The sequence below is a fragment of the Colletotrichum godetiae genome (assembly GCF_030913485.1).
Source record: "Colletotrichum godetiae strain CBS 193.32 chromosome Unknown BDP55scaffold_42, whole genome shotgun sequence".
NCBI lineage: Eukaryota > Fungi > Ascomycota > Sordariomycetes > Glomerellales > Glomerellaceae > Colletotrichum > Colletotrichum godetiae.
In genome coordinates this window covers 334555-361323 of record NW_026851290.1, presented here as the reverse complement: position 1 = coordinate 361323, position 26769 = coordinate 334555, and the positions used below count along the sequence as shown (strand labels likewise).

Sequence of the window (26769 nt, the reverse complement as noted above, 5' to 3'; positions counted from 1 at the left end):
AGCAGAAAAACTATCTTAATACCTTACTATAAAATTATTACCGTATAGGATATAAATAAGATATTTATAAATAAGTATTATTAATCTTTAGGTTATTTAAAACTATTACCTTTAACTATAATCCTTAATTTATATTAGACTTCTAAAGAGAGCTTTATATACTCTATAGCGTCAAGCTATAATTATTAATAATAGACTACCTATAAATAGATAATTAAACCGAGATTTAAAATTAGTATATCTTTTAATAACTACGGCCTTTAATTAATTATTATTAAAATAGCTAAAATAATATATTATTTATAATAGATTTTGCTTATATAACCTAACCTAATAAAACCACAGGGTTATTACCTTATAAAATCAAATTCGGCTACTAATCTCGACTATTTTTTAATTAATCCACTAGAACCCGATACTTTAATTTAATTAAAAAAAGACTTAACCGTATTAAGGCTTAGTAAATAGCCTGAGGTATCTATAAAGCCTAAAAGATTATTAAAAATAATATAAAGATTACCTAAGTAGAATACCGGAAATATACTAACTACTATTAATAGCCTAACGACTTAAAGATTAATAATAAGGTATTTATAAACATCTCCTATTAAAAAACCTAAAATATTAATAAGCTATAATAACCCTAGGCTAGCCCGTAGCCTATTATCGGTACTAACTTAAGTAATATATAAATTATAAAATTATTTATAAAGAGTAAGGCTTACCCGGTCTTTTACTTAAATAAACTATAAAAGGCCGTAAAAGACCCCTTACCTAAATAACATTAAGACCCACCGCTACCGATTTATTATAGTATTAATAATCTCGATAAATAACGGTTTAATTAAATCTAATAGAGGTACTTTAATATGTTTAAATAATATTACAAAACTAAATAAGAATTTATAAATAGAAATTAATAAATGATAATTTAAAAAAGTATTATAGAACTTATGATAATATACTTTTTTTCAAAAGAAATCTAGTAGGTAATATAAATATTAATATATTCGCCTATATAATAAATAGATTTAGTAATATTATAAGAAGTTTAAATAAAATAACTTAAATAAAGAGCGCCTCTAGTAAGGTTAATAAAGCTTTCTTTAAATAAATACTCGTAATTAATTAATAACGTTAACGTATATAATAAGCGAGTGGGCTAGACAAGCGAGTAGGCCACCTAACTACGACTATATAACATAAAGGTATAAATATTACTAACCGCCTTATTTATTCAATCTAAACTATTTAGAGTCCTCTTTTTTAAATATTTCCTTATTAAATTAATATATTCGTACATTATAATTAATATTTTTATAAATATTATATCGTTATTAACCCGTCTTAATCCTTAATTAGTAACTATTTTTCCGGTATATTTCCTCCTCTACTTAAGCTATAGCCTCTTTTTATAATTAAAAGTCCTTTTTTTTAACTATAATAAAACTTCTTCTTTATTAAAGACGGTTTTTTTTAGCTCTTTAATATCGATTAAATAAGTCATTCTCCTCTCGAAAGATCTAGTTCTCGGATTTTAATAAAGTAATTTAATATATAAACCTATAAGCCCCTTTAAATAAATATTCTATAATTTTAATAATTGAAATTAGGGAGCTATTTTAGTAATAGGCAATTTTATTTTTAATAAATTATAATTACGAAGACGCCTTGGTTAGGTTATTTAATATTTAAAAAGTCTATACCGGGGGTATTATTAAAAAGGATCTTAAAAACATTAAAATACGTAACTTTATATTAAACTTTAAGAGTATACTCTTTATATTTAAAGGCATAAATCCTACCCCTTTAAATCCTCTTTAAATATTTTTCTCTATAATCGCTTATATAAAAGCCCTATAAAACGCCTGGAAAAAGTCCTCTTTAATAATATATATTACCCCGATATATTTTATCTTTAACTTCTTGACTATATACCGTTTTTAAAGGCCTAAAATATTTAATGTCTAAAGGCTAAAATAAATAAAATAAATAAGCTAACATATATAGGGTAATAATATTATTCTCTTTATAAAAAAGCTTAAAATCTATAAAATAATAATTTTTATATTTATTAATAATAAAAAAGCTTAAAATCTATAAAATAATAATTTTTATATCTATTAATAATAAAAAAGCGATATTAACCCTTTTTACGCGGTCTTATATACCGTTTCAAATACCGAGCCTAATTTAGGCCTTTTTTATTTATTATTTATCTATTTTTAGACGTTATAATAACTTAATTATATAAGAGACTAGATTCTATATATTAAATAGAAAGATAATATTAACCCGTAATAATAATATATAATAGGACGTTATAACTCGACGAGCTAATAGCCTAAATAATTATAATTTATTTATAATTACTAAATTATATTAATTTTATATTTAAATACTTTTCGGTATTAATTATAATTATACCGGTTAAGATCTAGCTTATTATAAAGCTAATTTTATTAAAGTTATAAATATTTAAATTTATAATACCGTACTTTATAATTATATTTATTATAAATAAGAACTATATATTTATCGTAACTAGATCCTTATATTAGGCCCTTTTATAATCGTATTTACGAAAATAATATGTTTATAGTTATAATTATTATTTTATAAAGTTTAAAGCTTATTACTTTTTAATATAGGGCATATTATAATTAATAAATAATCAATTTATTATTTCTTTAATATTATAAAAACGGGGAAAAAAAATCTAGTATCTAGGTCGAAAATATATTTAATTGGCTTTTTCTCTTTTAATAATATTAAATTCCGTAAGTTAGGTATATTATTATATCGTAATAACGTTCCTTTTAATTTACGGCCTAAAATAATATAACTAATATTATAGATCTTTATTACGGCCTAAATATCAAAATTTTGGTTTTTTTTAGATAGCCTAAACCGTTAAGTTTAATTAAATATTTTTGATATATATTATTATCGTTTTTAATAGAGAAATGTGTATTATAATGATATAGGTAGTATTATAGCGGTTGGGTGGCCTACTCGCTTGTCTGGTTCACTTGCTTATTATGTACGTTACCCGTTAATTAATTTATATTCTTATAAATCTCTCTATACCGAGTTTATTAAATTAACTTTTAATATATAAGTATAATAAGATTTTAAATTAGTTCCTTTTTTATTACCCTCCCTCTTATATAAACTTAATAATAATTGCCTTATTATAACTTTTTAATAAACGGCCTTACTAAATTATTTTTAAAGTTATTAATAGCGGTTTTTTATACTAGTCCTTTAGACTATTATCCTCTTATATAGTAAATCAAATAAGGATAGGCTATATTATATTTTTCGGCCTATTATAAAAAAAAATAATCTTAAAGTTTAGGATTTAACAGTATAAATCTTTAAAAAATATTTCCTTTAATCTTTAATAAAAATAAACGTCCTATTTCGTAAAAAACGTTTTAATTATAAACTTTATATAGATTATATAATAGTAAAAAATACCTAATTTTATTAAAATAAAATAATCGTTTATATAATCTTTAATAAAAAGGGGCTATAAATAATTATTAATTAATAATATTATCCTTATTATCTAGTATTATTTTATAATTAACTTTAAATATTTTAGAATTTTTTTTTTAAAGTTTACCTAGATATTCTAAACTAGCTTTAATATGTTAATAAATAATTAATACCTTATCCTCTATATAGGACTATATAAACCGTAACTTTTAATCTTAAATTATATTCCATATAATATTAATAAATCGGTATAAATAACTTAAATTATTAAAAGAATAAGCTTAAATTATTAATGAGTAAATAAATACACGCCTAGTTTTTATTATTTAATTCCGTTTTTAATATTCTCGAAGGCTTATTATTGTTTTTATGGTCCGAATTATTACCAGTATTTTTTACCCGTTTTCCCTCTACTTATTTCTATTTAGCCTTAAATATAATATTAAAGTTAATATAATAAATATAAAGCTATCATTATACGTTAACAAACTTATAAACTAAAGCGGCCTTTATTTACTTATGAAGATCGATAATAGTAATATTTAATAAATAAATTAAATACTAATTAAATAATTAATAGGTATTTATTATAGCCAGTTAGTTATAATAATGTAAGTTCGTAAAAGTTCAGGCCATAAGGACTAAATAACAGTAGTAGGTTATTAAATAACTTTAAGGGAACTTATATTTTATAAGCCGTAAGGTAAAACTTTAATAATTAATAATAATCTTATTAAAGGATTCTTAATAAAAATAGTTAAAAGTAATTATAAGATCTAATATAAAGTTAATAATTAAAGAAGTTATAGAAAATCTATCTTTAAACCCGGCTTAAATCTATATTATATATCAATCTTAATTTTAAAGAAATTTTTTATTTTATATTATCATATAATTATTTAATTATTTATTAAATAGTTATTCGTCCTATTTATTTATAAATATCCGTTTTATTTATTTATAAACGTCCGTCTTATTTATTTATAAACGTTCGTTCTTTATTTTATTATACAATTATAATTATATAACTTATTTATATTTTTTTATTTTAAAAGGAGGTTTTCAAAATCCGTATTTATATATATATATAGTATAATAGCTATTATGGTCTTATAAAATAGGACCTTAGTTTTATTATATATATTAGGTTATAATATTAGCTTCTCTTTTTAAAGGTCTAGTCTTTAGGCCTATAAATAGGTCGTTTATTCCTAAGTTAGGGAATCATTAAATATATTTATTAAAATATACTAATATAATATTAGGTTAAATTAAAAAGTTAAAATCTTAAATAGCCGTATTTTATTATAAATTATTATATATTATTATTTTTTAATAAAGGTATAGAAATAATGTTTTATTTAAATTATTACTTATAAAGTATTTAATATTCAGTCTTTTTTAATTCCGAGATTTATAGAATATATTATCGTTTAGGTATTTTCTATAATATTTTTATTAATATTATTTATATTTATAAGTCTTTGTTTATGTTTAGTTCTGGTTAGTTATAGTTAATAATATAGTAAATTACTTAATAATAGAGTCCGATTATTTTAATTATAAAGAATAAGCAGAGGAGTTACGTTTTTAAGAGAGGGCTACGGAGTTATGAAAAAAAAGCTAAGATTTATTAAAAAACTTAAATTAAGTTAAATAAGTCTCTATATAAATTAAAATACCTTTAATTTTTTTTTATATTTATAGTTTTTCTATTTAATTAAGAATTTTCGTATTTCGTTCTTAATTTTATAGTCGATAATCTATTCAATTTTATATTTTAGTTAGTTTGATTTTATAATAATACGGTCGTTTATATATAAACTTTAAGGTATTAACTTTAGGAATAAAATATAGAATATTAAGTAATATTTTATAATATTAGGGAGTTTTAATTTATAGTTAACATTTAAGATTTTTTAAATGATTTTGAAAAGTTTAAGTTTTTTATAGTTTAACTTATTATTTAGTCGCCTTATTTTAATGTTTTAATAGAGGAGATAGGCGCTATTTTTTTTTTAAAAAAAAAGTTAGTCCTTTGATCTTTAATTTATTAACGTATTTCTTTATATATTTTTATATAAATTCAAGGTTTTCTATAGCCTTAACTTAGATCTTTTTAAGTTTTTTTATATTTATCACTATTTTTATAGTAAGTGGTCCTTTATATAGTTTTTTATAGGTAGTTAGTTAATAACTAATATTAAGCTAAAATAAGGATTCCTTTATATTTTTACTTATTACTATATTATATATAAATTAGGCTATTAATAAAAGTTCTACCTAATTATTTTATTAATAGTTTATATAATAGTAAAAGTATATTTCGAGAATTTAATTAATCTTTTTTACTTATTTATCGGTTTATAAATAAAATAACGTTAATAATTTATAGTCCGTACCGAGTTATAAAATTAAGGATCTTTAAAACTTAGCGGTAAATAGTTTATTTTTATTAAAAACGATTTTATTTAGTAGTCTATAGTTCGTGATTATTATTTTAAAGAACGTATATATTAGTTCTTTAGTATTATTTGCTTTTTTATAGGGTATAAAATAGATATATTTAATAAGCTAGTTAATGATAATTAAGATATTATTATAGTATATATTTATAAGTGGTTTTTTAGATTTAGGGAGTTTAATAATAAAGTCCTAGGAGATTAATTATTATAGTTTTATTAGTATTAATAATAATTATAGCTCTTTATAGGGCTTATAAAGGCTATTTTTATTTTTTCTATAGGTTTTATAATCTTTAATTATATTAATAACTTCTATTTATATTATAGATTTATTATAATATTGTTTAATATATTTTTATATCTTTATAATATTTTAATAGCCGTATGCCCTGATATTATAGATTTCTATAATAAGCTTAGGGGTTATTTTTCTAATCGTATTAATATTAATCTTTTTAGTTATTATAAGGAGTTTAGTAGTAGGCATAAGGTCGCCTTTATTATTAAATTTAAAGATAATCTATATTTCTTTAGGGACCGTAACTTTATAGTTTAATCTTTTATTAAGAATATTTACTTTATTATTCTCTAATCTTTTCTAGTAAATAATCTAGAAATTAAACTTTAAAAGGAATTTAGTCTATTTAACTTACCGTTTATTTAGATTCTTATTTATTATAAAGTTAATAAGGTTTTTATAATTTATATAAACCGTAATTTTATATTTAGTTTTTAATAACTATAGTTTCTATTTTTAAAATGTTTCGATTGTAATTATTAGTTCTTTATTATGGATTTATTAATTTAATTTTAATTCATAAAATACCTTGAAGTAGAATATATAAAGGTAAAGTTTTCTTTATTTATTTTATTAATTTAAAACTATTCTTATAGCGAAGTCTAAAGCGTCGGTCTCGACTTTAAAAGGTCGTTTTAAATTAGGGATTATAATTATTAGTTCGGAAATAACTATATTTTTAATTTTAATAAATACTTTTTATAATCTAAATTTTAAATAAATAGTATATTTTTTCTAGTTAGGTTATTAAAGGGTTTAATTATATTAGTATAATTTTTAAGGAATCGTTAATAGAAATTAATGAATCTTAGAAAGCTTTATATATCCTTAACGTTTCAGAGTATAGGCTAGTCCTTAACTCTTTTTATTTTTAATAATTATATATATATTTATTCTAATATAATATCGTGTTAAAAAATTTAACCTTTTAGATATAGAATTTATATTTCTTAGGTTAGGTATAGAGCTTAATATCCTAAAGTCTTTAAAATATTTTATAAACGTATTTTTTATATATTTTAAGGTTTAAAAAGAAAATAAATATGTTATTAATATAAATAATAACAAAGATATTTATATATTTTTTAAGGACGTAGTTTATTATTATTCAAAATATACCAGATATATTAATAAGTTTAAAAGGTATAACTAAGTTTTTAAAAAGTCCTTTATATATTTAAAACGCTATTTTTTATTTATTAATTTTTTTAATTTATACTTAATTAAAAGCTTCTTTAAGATCTATTTTAATAAACGATTAAACTCTATATAATAAATCTCTAAATTTAATAATAAAAAATAAAGGGTAGTAGTTTCTTTTAATAATCAAATTAAGTCCTTTATAATTAATTATAAGTCTTAATTTTCCTTTTTCCCTTTAAAAATAAAAAAAATAATATACTAGTAGGAAATAAAAAAGGTTTAATATAGCCTTTTTTTCTTAGTTTTTTATTAATATATTTATTAAGTTCTTTTTGTTTTAGTTCGTTTATTAAATATAATAGATAAAATTTAGGCTATATCCCTTCTTTAAGTTCGATTTCTATATCCTAGTTACTATATTTTAAAAATCTTATAGATTTTCTTTTTAAAATAAATAGTTTTATATATTTCCGGTATTCTTTAAGTATAGTTTAAAATAAATTTAATCCTTAATTATTCGTACTAGGTATAATTATCCTAGTTAGCTTTATTTTTTTAATTTAGGTAAGGTATTTAGGTCGTTTTTATTTATTAGGTATTATATAAAACTTATTTAAATTTATTTTTTTAAATCGTTTAATAACTAGGTTTATTTATTAAAGGTAGCCTATATTCTAATCTATTTATAAATTATATTTTTTTAATTATATAATTTTTAAAATTATATCTTGGTTTATTCTTATTTCTATAACGTTATAAATAATCTATTCTATTTAGTTATTAATATTCGTTTACAGGGGTATAGTTTCTTAAAATATATATCCGTTATTATTCTAAATTAATATATTTTTAAATATATAAAGAAGGTATAGTAATTTCTTTATTTTTTATTTAATCCTGAATCTTTTTATTATTTAGATTAATATATAATTTATTTAGGCACCGCTATCAATTATAATATATATTTTATATCCTTAAATATAAATATTTAGTATATAATAGTCGGAATTTTTTATATTAACTATTATAAGGGACTTAATTTTTTATTTTATTTTTTTATTATTCTTATCTAATTAGCATTTTTAATTTTTTAATTATTTAAGAGCCGGCGCTCGTCCTTTTTAAATAAGTTATTTATAGTTTTTTTTAAGTCCTTTTATCTTTATCTTTTTATAATAAAGTATAGGGCATTAATAATATTTTAAAATCGTTTTTTTATTTAAATAAGGTTTCTTTTTTTAAAAAAACAATTAATAATCCTTAAATACCTTAATATTAATTTAGGTATTTAAAATATATTAGTTATATAAGTAGTCCTATAAATTAATAATAAGGTTATCTAGGTTTCTTTAGAACGAGCTAGTTCTTAATTATTCTTCCTAAATTCTTTTTTATAAAAGTTACTATTTTTACAACTTAGGTATAAAATAGATTTTATATCTATTATATTAATATATATTCTAATCTTTTTTAATATTATTAAGGTACTTTATAAAGTAAGATAGGTTTAGGGAAAAGATAATAATATTATTATTTTTTATATCCGTAATTTAAGAGGGTAGGTCTATTTTTTAATAGGTTTTAAGAATTAGTTTATTAATAAACCGTTATAGGTAATATTAATTATCGTTTTTCTAATTAAAATAGTAATAATAGTTATTAATTAAGTATTTTACTTAAAAAAATATCGTCATATTATATATAAGTTAAAGTTAATTTAGGGTTATCCTAAATTATTAATAATATCTTTATACTTTTAATATAGTTATTCGTTCTTTTAAAGAGGATAAATTAATTATTTTATAGTAAATAGATTTTTTTCTACTCAGGTCGTTTTATAAATTTGGTTTTTTTAAAATTAAAATTATTTTTCCTAAAGGTATTTTTATTAATAACTTCTATTTAAATATATTATTATATAATATTATAAAGTTAGTCCGAATTATAGGACGATTTTGTTTTTTTAAATATTATTATAATTTTATTAAGTTATTTAAAGTTTATTTTATTATTCCTTATAAATAGTTAAATATTTAATAATAATAAAACGATATTACCGTTTTTAATAGTATCTTTTAAGTATTTATTGATTTTATAAAGGAGTTTAATATTAAGGGCTTATTATATTATAGCTAAATTTTTAATTTTTTTTAATATTTTGGATTCTTATTATAGTAAGTATTTTAGGTTTTTTTAGGTATTAGTTAGTTAATTCTTTATTATTTTAATAAATAAGGTAGGCATCGTCGAAATATCCGGTTTATAAGAGTTATTTATAAGGTACTTTAGTATTTATTTTAAGGGTACCTCGAATAGCTATACTAATAGTTTTAGCTTTCTTTTAAAGCCTTTTAGGCTATTTATAATCTTAGGCTATATATTCTAATTTATTATAATTAGGCCGATATAGATTAAAAAATCTAGTAAATTAATACTAGGCTTAAAATTATAATTAAAAAAGCTTTTAATATAAAAAAGTACCTTATTATAAATTAAAAAATATTATTAAAAAGTTTATTAACCTATATAAAAAAAAGTTATTATATTAAATCTAGCTATTTATATAGGCTAATATTAAGAGGTTTTATATATATTAAAATAAGTAAAATTGGCCGTTTAGGCATAGGGGCGGCGGAAGGTTAGGCGGAAGTTATTAATAAAGGGGGGTAATAATTAGAGTTTAGTTAGCTATTAATAATTAAGAATATAGTATAATATATCTAGTTTTCCCGTTATATAATATATTATATATATTGGTACCCTGGCGGATACCTCCGCCGAGGGGATTATATTAGTTTACAAAAGTTTAAAAATTATAAAAAAATATAGTTAAATACTATAATTAAAAATATATAAAACATAGGTCCAATATATTAAATAAATTTAAGTTTAATATTTTTATATAGCTATTATAAAAACTAGTTTTTTTTTCGGGCTAGGTTTTATTAAAGATTTACTGAACCTTAGTTATATAGCCTTATAGCTGAGTTAGGCCTGGACAAAGCTGAGTCAGGCCTGGTTAGGTGCCCGTATATTGGGCACCCTTATAATGGAAGCTTTTAAAGCTGCGGTGAGCGGGATGCTTTCGTCTCTCTGTATGTGCGCCTATGAGCGTCAAAGCCAAGACAGCCAAGGCAGCCAAGCCACCATAGTCACACCGGCCGATCACAAGGTACTGCAACGTAAAGCACCACCCTTGCCTGCGGCTCTACTTGTAGTAGGTTCGAGGCCGATGGCGTACGCATGACCATGATTGTGGCACATTCGATATGGAACTCGTGGAGATGGAGAGGGCGACTGGGGCTGGAGCAAGCCAGTGAGACCTACTAGATTAGTCTGTTCCACGTTTGCCCCGGAACATTGCAGATGAAGATTCTCGTCCCGAAGCTCCAGTGGCAGCTGTTGCTTGGTAGTCGATACTCGGGACAATGTCGAGGTGCCTATCCGGTGGGACCCAAGTCGGTGGATTAATTGTGGTTACCGCTATTACCCGCTCTAAACCTTGATGCGGTGGTGGCCCAACTCAGCCCGGGGGGCTGGGTATGTATGCAGCTCAGTACGGAAATTGGTGGCCCAATCAGCCGATGATATCTCGTTCCCCGCGTCTCTCCACCTTCTCCAACTCCCAGTTATGGAGATGTTATCTTTACGAGTACCTATGAATACTCCGCGACGACCTGCTATTATCTAGGGTGTTTCCCCTCATTCCTGGATGGCAGAATACAATACGAACGCCAATTTCCAGGTCTTTTTGCCGAAAACCGGTAGGTACTCCATATACATACATACATACCTAGACTGGCGGTCAGCATGCAGCGGTATTCGTCGAGGCAGCCTGCAGACCAGCCTCTAAGGAGGTAGAGAGATAAGGCCAGGCCTGGACCCTGGTTGGAGTTCGGATCCATTGGGCCCTGCACAATCCACAACGCACTGTCCACGGTCCGGGCAACATCAAGTCAGGTGCCATGGAACTGCCAGTCGCAAGTGTGCAGCTTAGATGATCCTTGAATTGCAAGAGGTGGCCGTTCGAATACCATATTAATGAGGTGATGCTGTGCTGGTGTCTATGTCTGTGCTTTTTTTTCTTTATCTTGATGAAGTGCGGTAAGGTATGGGACGGGAGACGGTGGGATGGATGACTCGTAAGCCCCCTGGCTAGCGTATCACGCAAATGTTGTTCCTTTTTCATCCTTTCATTGTTGCAAACCTTCCCTCTTGCGAAGTGGGGAGTGATGAGCGACTTCCAAGAAAGTAACGGAGTAGGAACGAAATGTATTTTTTTTTTTTGGGGAAAATGTTGCAACCAGGCATGCACCCTGCCTAGTCGTACCCCATGTGTTTGACCTCAGCATCGCAATCATTCATCGACTGACGGTGACAGCCCACATCCTTGGGCCTAGCTTCAATCTGGTTCTTGTTCGCATTCCTTTCATATTAAGGTAAACCAACCAACCCAATTGCCATGCTTGTACCCCGTAGGTTCCACCACAACTCTGCTTAGCTACCACAGTCACGCAGTGAGGCACCCTTAGTCTCTCACTTCTCCCTGCCCACCTCCACAAACCGTTGCTCACTCGCCCTCCCCGCCCTCCACATTCTCCCCCTCCAAAACATCTTCACGTGTCGCGAACTAAATCCGCCGGGAAGGCAAGTGACCAAAAAACCCTTAACTTGCTCCAACACCACCACCACCACCTGCTACCCTCTCGTGCAACCAACCAAAGTGGTCGACTACCAACACCTCTAATATCCGTGGCAGCTGCGGCCAGGGAGAAAACAACATAGGCAAAACAATCGGCTCACCATGTCAGATTAGTACATGCAAAGCCTACCAATATCACGGGACTGATTGCGATTGCCTTGGCCACAATAGCCTGCTCCGCCTCCATCCATTGCTAGTACTCGCAGCCTGGACGGTGTCCCTCTTCTTGGCACCTCCATATAAGAAGCGCTCCTCCCGTATCATCTGCCGTCCCGTCTTATCATAAACGGTCAAGTTGATTCGATTTGGGGAGCGCAGTCGAGCGCTTCCACACGCATAGTTAACCTGTGCCTAGGAGAGTAGCATATTTACCGGAAAGGACAGGAAATCGAGCCCATCCGCCAACATGTCGTCTATCACATCAATGCTGTCGGCGACAGCCACATCGTCGGCTGCGCCCACCAGCACCGGTGGAAACAGAGCTCCCTCGCAGGGTGGTGTTATCGAGGGCGCAAACCCATCGCATTACAACCCGAAGGACCCCATCACCATGTTCATCATCCAAGTTCGTTACCTTTGTTTCGAATTCCACCTTCGGCGCTTGCCAACAAATGCTAATTAGTGCCATTCGTACAACTTAGGCTGGACTCATCATCATAGTCTGTCACCTCCTCCATTGGCCCTTGTCCAAGATCCGGCAACCTCGAGTGATAGCCGAAGTTATTGGCGGCATTGTCCTGGGACCCTCGGTACTGGGTCGAATTCCCGGCTTTCGCGCTGCCATCTTCCCCACGGAGTCGATCCCCAACTTGACGCTGGTAGCCAACCTCGGCCTTGTTCTCTATCTCTTCCTCATCGGTCTTGAGACAGACGTTCGCTTCCTCGTCAGTAATTGGCGGGTTGCTACTTCAGTTGCGTTCGCCGGCTTGGCTCTACCCTTTGCGTTCGGTTGCGCCCTCGCATGGGGTCTGTACAACCAATTCTCTAGTGACGAGGGTGTCATGCACATTGATTTCCCAATCTACATGCTGTTCATTGGTGTTGCTATTGCAATTACAGTAAGATACCCTGCAGAAATGGCCTACTCGGTCGTGGTTTGATCACCAGTCAACTAACATGTTGCTTCCAGGCTTTCCCAGTCCTTTGCCGTATCCTGACCGAATTGAAACTCCTTGATACCTCTGTCGGTGTTATTGTGCTTTCAGCTGGTGTTGCGAACGACGTTGTTGGTGAGTAGTGCTTCATTGCATGTTAACGCGTTAAGGCGGATTTTACTAATACGCCACAGGTTGGATCCTCCTTGCCCTATGTGTTGCTCTCGCCAACGCCGGAACGGGTCTTTCGGCCCTTTGGATTCTTCTCGCGTGTGTCGGTTACATGTTGTTCCTCTTCTACCTTGTGAGGCCAGCATTGGTCTGGCTGTTACGCCGAACTGGCAACATCGAGAACGGGCCTTCGCAAAGTATGATTGCGCTCATCCTTTTGATCGCCCTGACCTCGGCTTTCTTCACTGGTATCATTGGCGTCCACGCGATCTTCGGAGGCTTCATGGTTGGCCTTATCCTGCCCCGCGAGAACGGCTTTGCTATCAAGGTCACTGAAAAGCTGGAAGATTTGATCGGTGCTCTGTTCTTGCCCTTGTATTTCACGCTCTCTGGACTGAACACCAACCTGGGTCTCCTTGACAGTGGTATCGCCTGGGGATACGTCATCGCCGTTACGTTTACCGCGTTTTTGACCAAGGTCATTGGCGCCAGTCTCGCTGCTCGGCTGAACGGATTGGTCTGGAGAGAGTCTTTCTCTATCGGAGCTCTGATGAGTTGCAAAGGTCTCGTCGAGCTGATCGTCCTCGTAAGTGGCTCTTGTTCGAGCACGGCTCAAAGACGACATGGAAATGGAGACGGAAGCTGATTGAAACACAGAACATTGGTCTTCAGGCTAGGATCTTAAGCACCAGGACATTCACCATTTTCGTTGTCATGGCTCTTCTGACCACATTCGCAACTACTCCTCTGACCTCCTTCCTGTATCCTCGCTGGTACCAGAAGAAGCTCGAGGCTTGGAAGCGTGGTGAGATTGACTGGGACACTGGTGAACCCATCTCGAGTCACGGCGGATCGACCGACGACCATGAATTCACCAAGCCCACCAACGATCGTGTCCAGCGCCTACTGGTATATCTTCGACTGGATAACATGCCTGCGCTACTCAACTTGGTCTCCCTATTTGGAAAGCAGTATGGCTCAGGAGACCAGTTTGTCGAGAGCGATGAGAAGGACGGCATCAAGTCTGATACCGTGGCTCTGAGTTCTTCCAACGGTATCAGAGCTGTGCGGGCTCACGGCTTCCGCCTACTTCATCTTACGGATCGTGATTCTTCCGTCATGACTGTGTCTCAGGTCGACGATTTCAGTCGCAATGACCCTGTTGTGAACATCTTCCGTACTGTGGGACAATTGATCAGAGTTGCTGTTTCTGGGGAGGTGTCTATTATGCCAGAGACTCGCTTTGCCGAGGCTCTGCTTTCCAAGTCTTCCGATATCTCCTCCGACCTTCTTCTCGTTCCCTGGAGCGAAAGTGGTAGCCTAGTCGACACACAAGTCCTGTCGGCAGACGGCTCCAACAAGCTTGGATCAACATATACCGGTTTCGCCAAGTCAATCCTCGAATCCCCGGAACACAACATTGGCATTTTCTTCCCCAAGGGCAGTGTCACCCAACCTAGCTCGGACGGTAGCAGCGATCGTAAGAGGCTTTCGCGAGCATACTCGTTCAGCGACATCCATCACGATATCCCAACTATTCCTGTCACCAACAAGTCTCACCAGATCTTCATGCCATACTTTGGCGGCAATGATGACAAGCTTGCCCTCAAGCTTGTGCTTCAGCTGTGCGAGAGGCACAACGCACAAGCGACCGTGGTGCATTTCACTGGGACGGCCGAAGGAGACTCCCAGTCTCAGGAGGGTGACTACTTCGGCTTCGTGTCAACACACGTGCCTGCCAATGTGGCCTCACGCATCAAGTTTGAGACTTCCTCTTCTGCCAATACCTTGGAGGCCGCTTCGAGCTATGCCGAATCAGGCGTCAGGACAGATACGCGAGAAGTCACATGGCACAACCTGGTCGTTCTTGGTCGCAGGAGCGCTGTGAAGGCGAGTCAAGGCAAGGCGTCTGTCAAGGTATCTGAAGATATCAAGGACTGCCTGGGTCTGGCTGCAGGTGTTTTGATTACAGCTGGCGTAAAGGCAGATCTGCTTGTTGTTCAAGCCAAAGCTTCAAGTAACTAGTCGAAATGTAGTATTCTAGTTCTTGACTTAATACCATCTATCTTATCAATCTGAACTTAAGGAATGATAATCCTGCGTGGTGGCAAAATATCACAAAACCAATGCACATCTCACCACTTGCTCTATTCCGATATCCTAGTGGTTGCGTCCAGGTAAGAGAGAGGCAGGCCGCCATACGGGAATGCAACGTCATCTCGTCACTTCGCATTTTGCCTTCTTTGCGATTAGTCGTTTTGAGCGCCGAAGCTGTCACACTACATCGCTTTAAATCTTATTAAGTGAAGTATTCTATCCTACCATAGGATTTTAGCACGATCATAGGATCTGCTTACAGGATAAAAACCGAAAGGATATGTATATGCTAGTATACATTGAGGGCAGGGAAGAGATATCCATAAGGAGTGAGCGTTTCGCAGCATCCATGGTGTTGTTCAAATAGGAATAAACCTGCCACCATCGAGACTTAATTATCAGCATATGTACCAAGAGAGGTAACTTGGTTTTCCTTGTCATTTGATTCATTGTGACTCGTTACTCGTCTATCGATAACACGATGCTATGCTGCTTCTAAATTTTCAAAAGGTTTCCTGCCGTCTCGGTGGCACTTTATCTAATAACGCCCCCCAAAAACCCAGTTTGTAGCCATAGAAAAGAGAGAAGAGGAGGATTTGATATGTCGAGGAAGAGATGCAGAGGGGAGATGTAGACGTTGTGTATCCCCAACCACGTAGTAGCGTCTCATGTAGGATGGACAACACGTCGCAAAGGCAACTGGATCAGTGTCGTCTTCTCCCACTGCTGCTCTGGCCTCCTCCGCCACCAGTGCCATGGCCGCCCCAACTGCCGCTGCGTCGGGTTGCCGTGTTCACAGTAGGTTGGACGACAAAGTTGCGAATACCCATCTCACATGCTTGACGCAAAGCTTGATGGCGCATGCCGCCCTTCATGCCAGTGGCCTTGTGACCGACAAATGTGTCAACGAGGGCGGCGCCCAGAGCAGCCGTGGCTACCCGCGTACCTTTCTCGCCTATCCACGGGCCGGGCTCACTCTTCATCTGGAGAGCTGCCTGACTTCCAACTCTAAAAGCTGTCTGAGCAGCTTCACCCAGTGCAGCGTAGCCAACGGCTGATTTGGCTCGAGGCCGAGCTGCACCAGAGGCACCACCTGCTGCACCTTTTCTGGGCATGGACCGTCCTCTGGCAGAGCGTTGCTGCTGACCGCCGCCCGGTTGGCCGTACCGCTCGGGCGAGTCATTCATGTAGCGACCGCGGCCACCCTGGCTCTGGCTTGCATATCCCCTCGGATTGGAACGGGGATCAGCCTCGTAATCTACATGCCGACCGCGATTTGATTCGCTACCGCCACGGGGGACGCCCTCGTAGTCAGCGTAGCGCGAACGCCGCCTGTCACTCTCGCGTGGTGCATCATTCTTGGAACGGCGCGATTCGGTATTATAGGAATCGACATCGTCGTAATCGGCATAACGGGAGCGTCTGTCAGGGTAACGAGGCTCGGCGTCAAAGTCAGCATACTTAGAGCGCCTCGTGTCGCTCGTCCGGGGCGGGTGATAGGCATGTTGACGCTCCCGGCCGCGGCGAGAAGCGGGTGCATATGCGTCGAAGGCGTCGTCGTCGGCACGGTGGTGAGCGGTGGCGGGGGCTTCCCGGGCAGAGCGGCCGTGACTCCGTGCCCGTGCCGTGGGTTGATAGGCGTCTTCGTCGTAGTAGCGGCTCTTGCGACTCTTGCGATCTTCCCTCTGCTCTGGCCGAGGAGCGTAGGATTCCGGGACGGCGTCCCTGCGGGACTTGCGGCTCTCACGGTGTTCCCGCGGTTGTTCCCTAGGCTCTGGTTCGCGTTGATAGTTGTCGTAGGCAGCTGGAGGGGCGGCAGGTTCTGATTTGTTGCGGCGGCGAGGACCAGGACTGCGTCCACGAGATGGATATTGGGCGTAGGGGTCGGCAGCAGTGTCGTAAGGGCGACCATAAGACTCGTAAGGGTCCAGGTCGTAGTCAGGGCCTCTTCGATGAGAGCGTCCCATTATTGTTCGAGATCGTCGCGTAGGAGGCCGGAAAGGGCAGAAGATGTGCGAGGATTTGGGAGGATGTAGAGGTGTGGCGGGAGATGTGTGCTAATACGGAATATACTAGGAGAAGGTGGCGAGGTGGGTAGATATCAAAGCCGGCGGCAATGAGCCATATGTCAAGAGTAAGTGTGAAAGCAGTGTCGAGGGGGAGGGAAGAGGAAGGGGGAGGTCGGATGGTGTATATAATGGTATAGTCACAAAGGTGGCCATGATGGGTCGAGGCACAGGGCGGGGTGGGAGGATGATGTGGGTGTCAAAGTGGGTGGGCAGGCTATGTACCTAGCATACCTACGTTAGTATAGGAGTACTAGAAGCAGAGACAAGCAAAGCAAGCGTGATGAAGGACGATAGACGAAAGGAACGAACGACAACGAAAGGGGCAAGCTGCAGGCCACAGACAGGCCCGAGATGAGACGAGACTCGAGGGAGACAGACAGGTGGGAGGGAGTCCGTGTCTGTGTCTGGAGGACGACGGGGGGGGGATTGGAATAGCGTCACACGCCAGAGAGGATCGGCTGACCGCTGGTGTTTTGCGGGGGGGCCTATTGCTGGCGCTGAAGTTGGGTCCGGTCCAGTCGCGTGCATCGTCCACTGGGGAGGCAGGAAGAGAATTGGAAGTTGGAACGGGATGCGGGAGGGGGGCCTCTTTCGCCTCACTGGGAGGTGCCAGCTTGCCAGTTTGCCAGCGTCCGTCCTGGCCACTAGGGAAAGAGAAGGTCAGGAGCACGCGAGACTCGAAAGAGTGGACAGTTGAGATGAGGTAAGGTAGCTAAGGTACGTGGCACGAACTGCCCGAGTAAGTCAACGTGGGGAAAAGAGCGCAGCGCATGAGGAGAAAGAACGTTGGAAGCATGGGAATGGCGGTTTGGCGGCGGTTCATGACCAACAAGCCAAACGGCGAACCAACATTGCCCTTGTTGCAGGAAATGACAATGAATACTCCGGTACGATGCAGTGAAACCCTGCCCTGGGCTGAACAGGACAGGGTGCCATCGCTATGTTTGTTAGTCGACCGTTGAACGGGCCTGCGCCGCCTGGCACAACGTCGCGGGAATTATCCATTGTCTTGGTATTATAGTGTACGGGTACGGAGTAATACGATGAAATAGATTAAGGTAACTTCCCTTTAGTACGGGCAGAATATATGGAAGGTAAGGTACCGTAGCTGAGGGTTGTGAGGCATGGGAAAAATGGTGCTAAGCAAGAGAAGGGGACCTTGTCTTGTGTTGAAGAATTCACCCGGCCCGGAATGCGAAGCAGACCGCACCGGGCAGGCACATAAACCCCCAGGCGAGGTCGGGAGGGGGGGGCAACTGCAGTCTACTGCGTACAGCGCACCTCGGAGGGAAAGAGCGCTGCCGGCGGTGCTAGTCCCCCAAAGGTCCAAAAAAAAAAAAAGATCCAAGGAAGCGTTGTACTTGTAAGGTAGTGGAGATTCAATCCAAACAGCCAATGAACACACCATGTTCTTCTCGCTTCACAACTTGAGGCGATATGCAGGGTCCAGCCCGCTGCTTCCCCCAGTGACGTCAGATGAGGTAAACCTGCAGCTTCGACTCCAACAACCCGCATCGTTTCCCACCGATTCCACCTCTTGCTAACGAATCCCCAGCCTTCGTTACCCTCGCCTCACCTTACTCTCCCGATTCCTTTCTTCCATCCTATCCTTCCCTATGACTTATCCTGCCAGGACTGGACTGGGCTCTATGTTACACTGCATCTGTCTGTAGAACCATCATCACCATCATCACCAGCATCACCAGCAGCGCAGCCGGCAGTGCTGCATCGCGGGAGCTGATTCGCAATCCACGTTGCATGAGGTGCATCATACCCTCACGACATGACCCCATTGCTTCTACCGCAGGTGCGCAGTATGACATTGCCATACCGCTGGCCAACTCGTCGCTGTCCGCAATCATCCGGAACGCCTTGAATCTTCCATGCTATTCCTCCCTCACTTGCACCGCCAATCAATCCCAATTGGCCGGCATGCCCAACCCCAGCTGCTTACCACTCCGGCACTGAAACTGGTGTCACCAACACCTGCTTGCCCCGATGATGCACCCACGTCGCCCGCATCATCAGGCGAGAGTGGCTTCTCAACACGCGTTGTGCTGCTGAAGGCGGTCTCTTGCGATACTTTGGTCTTCACTTCAAGAAAGCCTTCACATACCTTACCAGCAGCCGATTCACAACTCTACTACTGTGAAAGTCAAACTTGCCAAAGACCTCTGAACAAGCTGATGGAACTAGTAACCCGCGCTGTATGGCGGATCCATCCCCTGAACCAGCTTGATTACTACCTTCCGGGCGGGATCCGGGACCAGGACAGTCCCAGCGGCCGTTACCACCAATTACCCTGCCGGCTGACGTCGGGTTTGCACGGATATTGTCGTCATGGTGCTACTGCTCGCCTCGCCATCTTTTCAAACACTCTACTTGCACCTTGGCTATCAAAAAAATACTTTTCTGTAAATAATTAGCGCACACAGCCGACGACTCGGGGTGAAGCAGACTGCAGATTGACGAGATGATCCGTCTCATGACACGGCATCCCCAGAGATCGTCGAGGAGCCGCTGCAGGGCGTCAATATTCTCCGGCAGGTAGGCTGTACTGTACAGTCTGTACTTCGTAGGCACTCTCGCCGTCACATTGTTGGATTAAGCTATCGTCACATCGACTCACGGCAGGGCGGTTGAAGGCTGAGTGGTTCACTTCGTTGCCCACGCGCTAGCGCTGCAGTGCATGACTTGCTCGCCGTCGCTCATACGCTCGCAAACCACAGGTGGGCGTCTGTACTGTTCAGCGGTGAGGTCTAGTCCATGAAAAGGAGAAAGGAGTCTGCTGTGCGTGATACACTCCCTGTCCTTGTTGCTGTCTCCGTGTCGATGGGGGATTGGGTTCCCCCCAGGTACCGAGGGATCGGTGACGTCGCGATGCGAATTGGATGTGACCCATCGAGCGCACGGCATCAATAACGCTCACTCCCCGGAAGATCACCGGCTTGACCGCCTCTAATGACCGCTCGTGAGTGCTCCTCTGTGAGAGGACTACATACCGTTCGTGTCATGCGAAAGGAGGGCCAACGACTGATGAGTCGCGACCTCGGTTACCCTGTCTTCTCAGAATCACGATGATCTCGCTCGTAGTCGATGGGCGTCAGGGACAAGATTGAGTTCTGTCGTTTCCCCGCACCGGTCCTGGTGCTGTTACCGGGGACTGCGGAGGTCGGATGCCGTCCGACAAAAGGGTGGGTGCGATGTTGCCTCGTGTCAATCGCAAACATCGATGCTTTAATTATCCAACCAGGAGGAAGCAATCGGCACATTGCTGGCGTTCCTGGCGAGGCCTCGCATGGGTCTGCTGGCATCTGCTCGACGCGGCGGAATACCAAGCGGCCGGGGTCACGCGCACTTGGTTCTCTGACAAGTGGGCGAATCGATGGGTTGCCTCAACAAGCGGCACTAATTGCAAGCCTGGGTGACAAGACGGTTTTCTTCGAAAGCATCACCCAGTGAGGGCTTGAGTGCCACTTGGCATGCCGTTATTCACCATCAGTCCCAGATCGGCGGATAGATAACTCGATGAGGTCCGCCCGCCCGCCCGGTGAGTCGCGAGGATGCCCTATTGCCGGTGCGGCCCCGCCCGGGTTCGAGGATGCTGGAGGGGCAGAGAGGAACTCGGCCTCTCCCGTGATCGGTAACTTGTATTCGTCCCGTAGTATGGTAGTACGGGTACCGCTGTGCCGTCGTTCCGGGATTGCCTTGGGAACCCCGCTGCCGTGACTGCCGCCGTCGTCCCGGAGCCATGGAACCGAGTGAGTCGCCACAGCTTATTGAGTGGATTACAGGCGTCGGACGAAGTGGATGGTGGTGGTGCGAATTGCCGGTGGTGGTGGTGGTGGTGGTAGGAAGACGGGTGTTTAAGGCTACTAACAACCTATGAATAACCTGTGTGTGTCAGGGAGACAAGGTACAGCCCGAATTTGGGAATTTCTGTGCGCCCGGATCCGAGATGGTGGTCTGTATTACCATGGTATTCGTAGCAACTTCGTTCTTCCATTCTCGATTGCCCGTGTCGTTACGACCACGAAATGTGGCCAGCGCAAGATGCTCGACAATGGTAGTTGAAATGTATCCGGCAGCCGTACGGAGATCGTAGGCGCAGATGGAAATTAGAGATTGAGAAGAAGAAACCCACTCCACGTGCAAGCCTAGCAGCCATTGCGGGAAGTTGCGTTGGCGCGTTGGCATCCGACCCTCCGTATCTTCAGCAATTTCCGTTACATGGGAAAAATGGGCCCGGCAGATAAGAAGAAGTAGCGAGGCCCGTTTGGGACATGGGTCGTGTGCCTCTGGCGGCTTGCCCATTCATTTTGCCCCATCGTGCTTTGCCCTGCCCAACTTTTCCGGTTGCGACTTGCGACGTGTTCCAGGTAAATTACATGGTGTCCTTATGTACTCCGTAAACGGATACACCAACGCGTCTATTTTTCGATCCGCTCATCTGCTTGGCTTATGCTGATGCCGAATTGTGGATCGCAGTTATCGCCCGACTAACATGCGAACCGACTCAGAGAAAAGAGGTTGTAGGCGTGGACAACGTCTTCGCATGGTCAATTTCTCTGGTTAATATTATCGACGATAATTATTTTTGGCGTGTTCAAGAGCCGTGCTGCGATGGCACACCGCGGAGTAGGCTGCCCTTGAGTTGTGCTTTGAGATACCATCTCCCACCTGAGTGGGCTGAGATGAACTCCTCATTCGAGTCTTGTTACCACAAGCTCGAGACGGCACCGCATCTGTGCTCAGCCAAGATCCCCAGATCAGACGAACGAAAGACCTCGGAGCTTGATCATTGCTGTGATAGAGGAACTCGTACGACACGGCGCAAATAGTCTAGTCGACGCGCGATCTATATGATTAGTTATGGTCAGATCTAGTGCAGGTAGTCGTTGTCGAGCAAGAGCTGTAACATGTTGTAGTTGGCTTTGCTGGGTTGAAGGTTACCGCCACGGCTTCCAAAGCCTCATGCCTGGCAGCCAGCCACGTAAAGACAAAGAATAGCTGGTAGCCAATGAGTCCCTGTTGCTAGTCTTTCTACAGGCAAAAAGAAAGCATCGATGAAGTAAGACAGTTTGGCATTAAGTTCAACCATCCCGAGATGGTCTGCACTGACGATGAAGAAATGCGAGCCACAAATCCCACAATGTCCTCTTTGAGACTTTGGAGTCTTTGGCGTTTTTGCGGGGATGCCGGCCGGGCGGTTCTCGTCGAGTCTGTCAGATGGCGGTGGTGCGCTAGTCCCGTTGTTCCCCTGTCTGGAATCCGTGGGGGTGGGCCAAAGCGGATTGGGGGAAGGCAATATCAACGGGAGTCGTAATCGGTGGAAAGCTCGGGGGTCTGGGGGACTCGGGGGAGACCTCAGACAGGAGAGAGTCGGGGGATTCCTATCGCCCAGACGAATAGGAGCCACCAGATTGGCTGTCTGCTCAGACCAAGCGAACGTATCTGACCGATGGATGGAGCAGACCGGTGACCGTGGAATTGTAAGTTACTCCGTACGAACTAGATTCGTTAGGTCGACGGTGCTAGAAGCTCAGGCTTGATAAACCTCGTGGTGGTGGGCAAATGCGCCGCTGTCCGAGCTGGGCGGCGGCCGGTTGCGCAGTTGACTACCATGAAGAGCGTCGCGGCCGATCGAGGATCAACAGACGGCTTGAAAGTTGAAGCTGAGCTTGCGCGAGGCAACTTTGGTTCGGCATGAGGCTAAGGAATGGAAGCGCCAAAAAGCGAGACATTCGAGACAATGTGGTGGACGCGGGTTAGTTGGCTTGGCAGATTTCGATCGTGACATGGGTATCTCGTCAACCGTGATTGAAGTTGAGCATAGATGCGGATGGAGGCTGTAAAGTTGAGTACTGTGTATGTGCCAGACGTGCCTTCAATGCGCAGCAGCAGCAGCAGGCATCATCGACAATGGCGGTCCATGAGACCTTACGACCGAGGCAATGGAAACGAGGACTTGGGTGCTTGCAAACGAGATGGAGTCTGGAGATGGTAATTAGCTTCTTGATGAGTGGCTGATAAGGTTGACGGAACTTGGAAGGCAGTTGACAAAGGCCAGAACCCTCAACCAAGGAGGGTCAGCTTCCTTATCGCAGATGGCAGATGCGGCCCCGCTCGGCCACGGCCGCTCGCCCCGAGAAGGGCCTAGCTTCGGAGGTGGAGCACCGCCACGGCCAATGGCTTCGGATTCAGCAAGAGCCCCGCTTCCGAAGCTGACAGTCGGGGGGCCGGTTTAGGCAGTTTGGTCGAATCGAGTGGGAGGACGTACCTTATTTAGCTTTTCCGTCTTTCTACCTAGATCTTTAGCTATGCCATGCTGCAGTAATACGGCGCAGGTGTGTCTCTGTGGTCATGGGGAGGAGGGACTTCAAGGCAAGCTTGTGCGGCAGAGCTAGAGCAGGAACAGAACAGAACAGAACATGTATAAATATTCGATTCTCAACACTCGGTACTTGCCGGGGAAACAATAGGAAAGAACCTGGACGTCGTGCGTGATCGAGTCGCCCTGCCCCACTATTTCCTTACACACATTGACAAGACAGAATACCCGGACAGAGGAAGGAGAAGAAGAAATGAACAGCGGGAAGGGAAGGGACGACAGCATTGACAGCGGGAAAGAGAGCACACCCCAGGAAAGACCTATACATAGACACATACCTCTCGGGCAACCGCCAACGTGTGCAACACGGAGTATTCGCAACTTGAGGTAAGTAGGTACCTTATGTGTGTAAGTGCTAAGGCAGGCAGCTGAGATGGAATAAGAAAGGAACCTGTAACGTTGAGCGACTTCCGCCCTTGCCTGGGTGCAGTAGCACCGGAACACACTTGCCCGGATATGCAGTCGGGACCTAAGCCAGCTAGCTGAGGCAAGTTCGCAGGGATCGGGAAGGCGCAAATCAGCAGCATGTTCCATTGAGTTTGATCCTGCCATGGCGACGTGCCCGGCGACATGATGTCCATGTTGCAACTTGCCACGACTTCCATGCTGTGGTGTACACGCACAACACCTGAACATGTACCTTGAGTGCTGTATCAAGGTATCCTGCCCCGTAGGTAGATACGAGTATCTCAACTGATCCTGGAGTTAGGTACTGTGAGGATGGGCGGCTCACCGACCCAAAAAGCCCAGGCTCACACAATGACAACGATATGTGTGCAACATGCCCAGTTCCTTGCCTTAGCTCCGCAGTTTCCACCTGTTGAAGCAGGCGGAACGTATCCGCAATTCATTTACACTTACACTGCCTTAGCCTCTTCTGATGTAGCGCGCCACTGCCGTCTCTTTATGCTCTTTTACCGCAGTTCCTGTCCGACCTTTCTTGCCAGTTGATTGGACCGGTCGCGTTGCGCAACTCTCTTCTCTGGGGATTGATCTGGTCACTTTAAGAAAAAAAGTTAGGGCAGACAGGCCCGCCGCCCAGCAGGGGGACCCGTTCCTCTTCCCACACCCTAAGCTGGCAAGACGCACGCACTTTTGTTGCGACGCTCATTTTCGGCCCCGCCTTCGATTGATATGTGCTAAGATTTTCCACATCTGCTTGTCACTGGCGCATCAAGGACCATGTTGGCCCAGCATATCGCTCTGGACAACCACTACGGATACAACTTCGAACACACGATGAATACTACCCTATTGCGAAATCGAACCCGTCAGACCTTCGAAACCGACTTCCATTTCCCCATGCAATACGGAGTCTCTGCAGCCTGGAACTGGCTGGCTTGCCTGGCCTCGCCTTCAGCTACCAATAGCAAGTACCTTGCGCTGCCGTCGGCCCCCCGGCCTACATACATCCTGCTTAAGCGCCATCTCTTTGTGCTTCGCCATCTCACAGTCACTACAATATCCAATGCTGCTGTCCTTGCATGGCGTCTTCAATGGCGTCTGACACAGCGCATTATTGATGTGACCTGGCAAAGAGCAGCGCGGCCAGAGAAGCCACCACGCCGACGGTCCAAAGCTTTTCTCCTCTGCTGTAGCCTGTTTCTCACAACTGATGCCGTCTCTGGTTAGAAACTCGCATCTTACCACATGGTCACCGTTTGTGTCTGAGCTTTTTGGGCCAATTCTACTTTACGGTACGGAGTACCTATTCTTTGAATACCGTGTTGGCTTCGGAATGGGGCGAGCCCGTTCACAATCCAGATAGCTGGGACGCTGCTTCCGGCCTGTCACTTCTTTCATCGCTCGGGTCCGATATCTTGCTCTTTGCCTGTGCCATTGGATGACATGCCGCGCCGCCGACGCCGCCATGCCACCTACACACGCATGTATCTCGGCGCATCCACAGTTCCACGTTCCACACCCACATGGAGAAGCTCACAGTACAAGTAAGGTATTTGGTTCCCCATTGACCAATTCTAAAGCACACGAGCAGGTCCCAGCAAGAAGGCTGTGCCCAAAAAGGGCTCAGTCTAGGTAGTCGAGTTGAGCTTCTTTCAAGTCTCGGCACATGGCTTCGCGCGCTTCGAGGCCGGTACCGCCATGCCATGCCATGCCACGCCATGCCCGCCGTCCGTGTATGCACCGACTGAGACAAGAACTCGGTGAAGTTGTTACGACTGCATGCGAGAAATAAAAATCGGGACCAGGATAAGGGCGTCGCGCTAGTCCTTGGGGAGGCTCGGATGTTGGGCCCTAGAAGGGGGTGCCGCGACCCTTGGCTTGGCCTCGCCTTCGTCCATCGAAGCACACCTCACTCACTCTATCCTCCGTATGGATACCAATACCACACACTCACAGTAAGGTAACTCTCCAGAAATTCACCCCCCGGTTCATCTCCCATCTCACTCTCTTGCTCTCCCATGCCCATCCCAGCTCCCAGTTGCCATCTTGGTCTTGGCAACCTCAGCTATCCGGACAAAATGCAATGGACACAACTATTTTTTGATCCACCACGCCTGGGCCCTTGCCATGCTTCCCACCCACCCCTCCGACGATCCAGCAAATGATAATCCATCACACTAATAAATAATGGCTCGAGATTTTCTTTGATAACGCGACTGGCCGTTGTCGTCCGTTCACAAGGAGGAGGGGGGCGCGGTCCGTTGCCTCTATCCTGTTTATGAACTCTTGCCCGTGCCAGTCCTGGCCATTGATAAAAACCATCCACCGTTCCGCCCTCTTGGGTTTGTCGATGTTGTCTCTCTAGGCTCGCCTCCCATCCTCCCGCCAGCTTCCTCTAATCGGTGCCTCACAGGCCTCTCCCGATTCCAA

The 26769-nt window shown here is 40.4% G+C and overlaps 3 protein-coding genes across 3 annotated transcripts; 1 reads left to right on the top strand and 2 right to left on the bottom strand.

Annotated features, from left to right (window-relative positions):
* Positions 1-11088: 11088 nt before the first annotated feature.
* BDP55DRAFT_674798 (uncharacterized protein) lies at positions 11089-11535 on the bottom strand. Its single transcript, XM_060575681.1, has one exon. It carries the CDS (start codon positions 11313-11315, stop codon positions 11094-11096), a length of 222 nt encoding a protein of 73 aa, XP_060425996.1. The 5' UTR covers positions 11316-11535; the 3' UTR covers positions 11089-11093.
* A 524-nt stretch (positions 11536-12059) lies between these two features.
* BDP55DRAFT_283042 (sodium/hydrogen exchanger family protein) lies at positions 12060-15746 on the top strand. Its single transcript, XM_060566490.1, has 5 exons — positions 12060-12677; positions 12754-13170; positions 13242-13341; positions 13401-13963; positions 14035-15746. The coding sequence occupies exons 1-5, from the start codon at positions 12519-12521 to the stop codon at positions 15400-15402; spliced, it is 2607 nt and encodes an 868-aa protein (XP_060425995.1). The 5' UTR covers positions 12060-12518; the 3' UTR covers positions 15403-15746.
* Positions 15747-16178: 432 nt separating this feature from the next.
* Positions 16179-17441, bottom strand: BDP55DRAFT_635409 (uncharacterized protein; the record flags this gene model as incomplete). Its single annotated transcript, XM_060572774.1, has 1 exon — positions 16179-17441. The coding sequence occupies one exon, from the start codon at positions 17439-17441 to the stop codon at positions 16179-16181; it is 1263 nt and encodes a 420-aa protein (XP_060425994.1).
* Positions 17442-26769: the final 9328 nt, after the last annotated feature.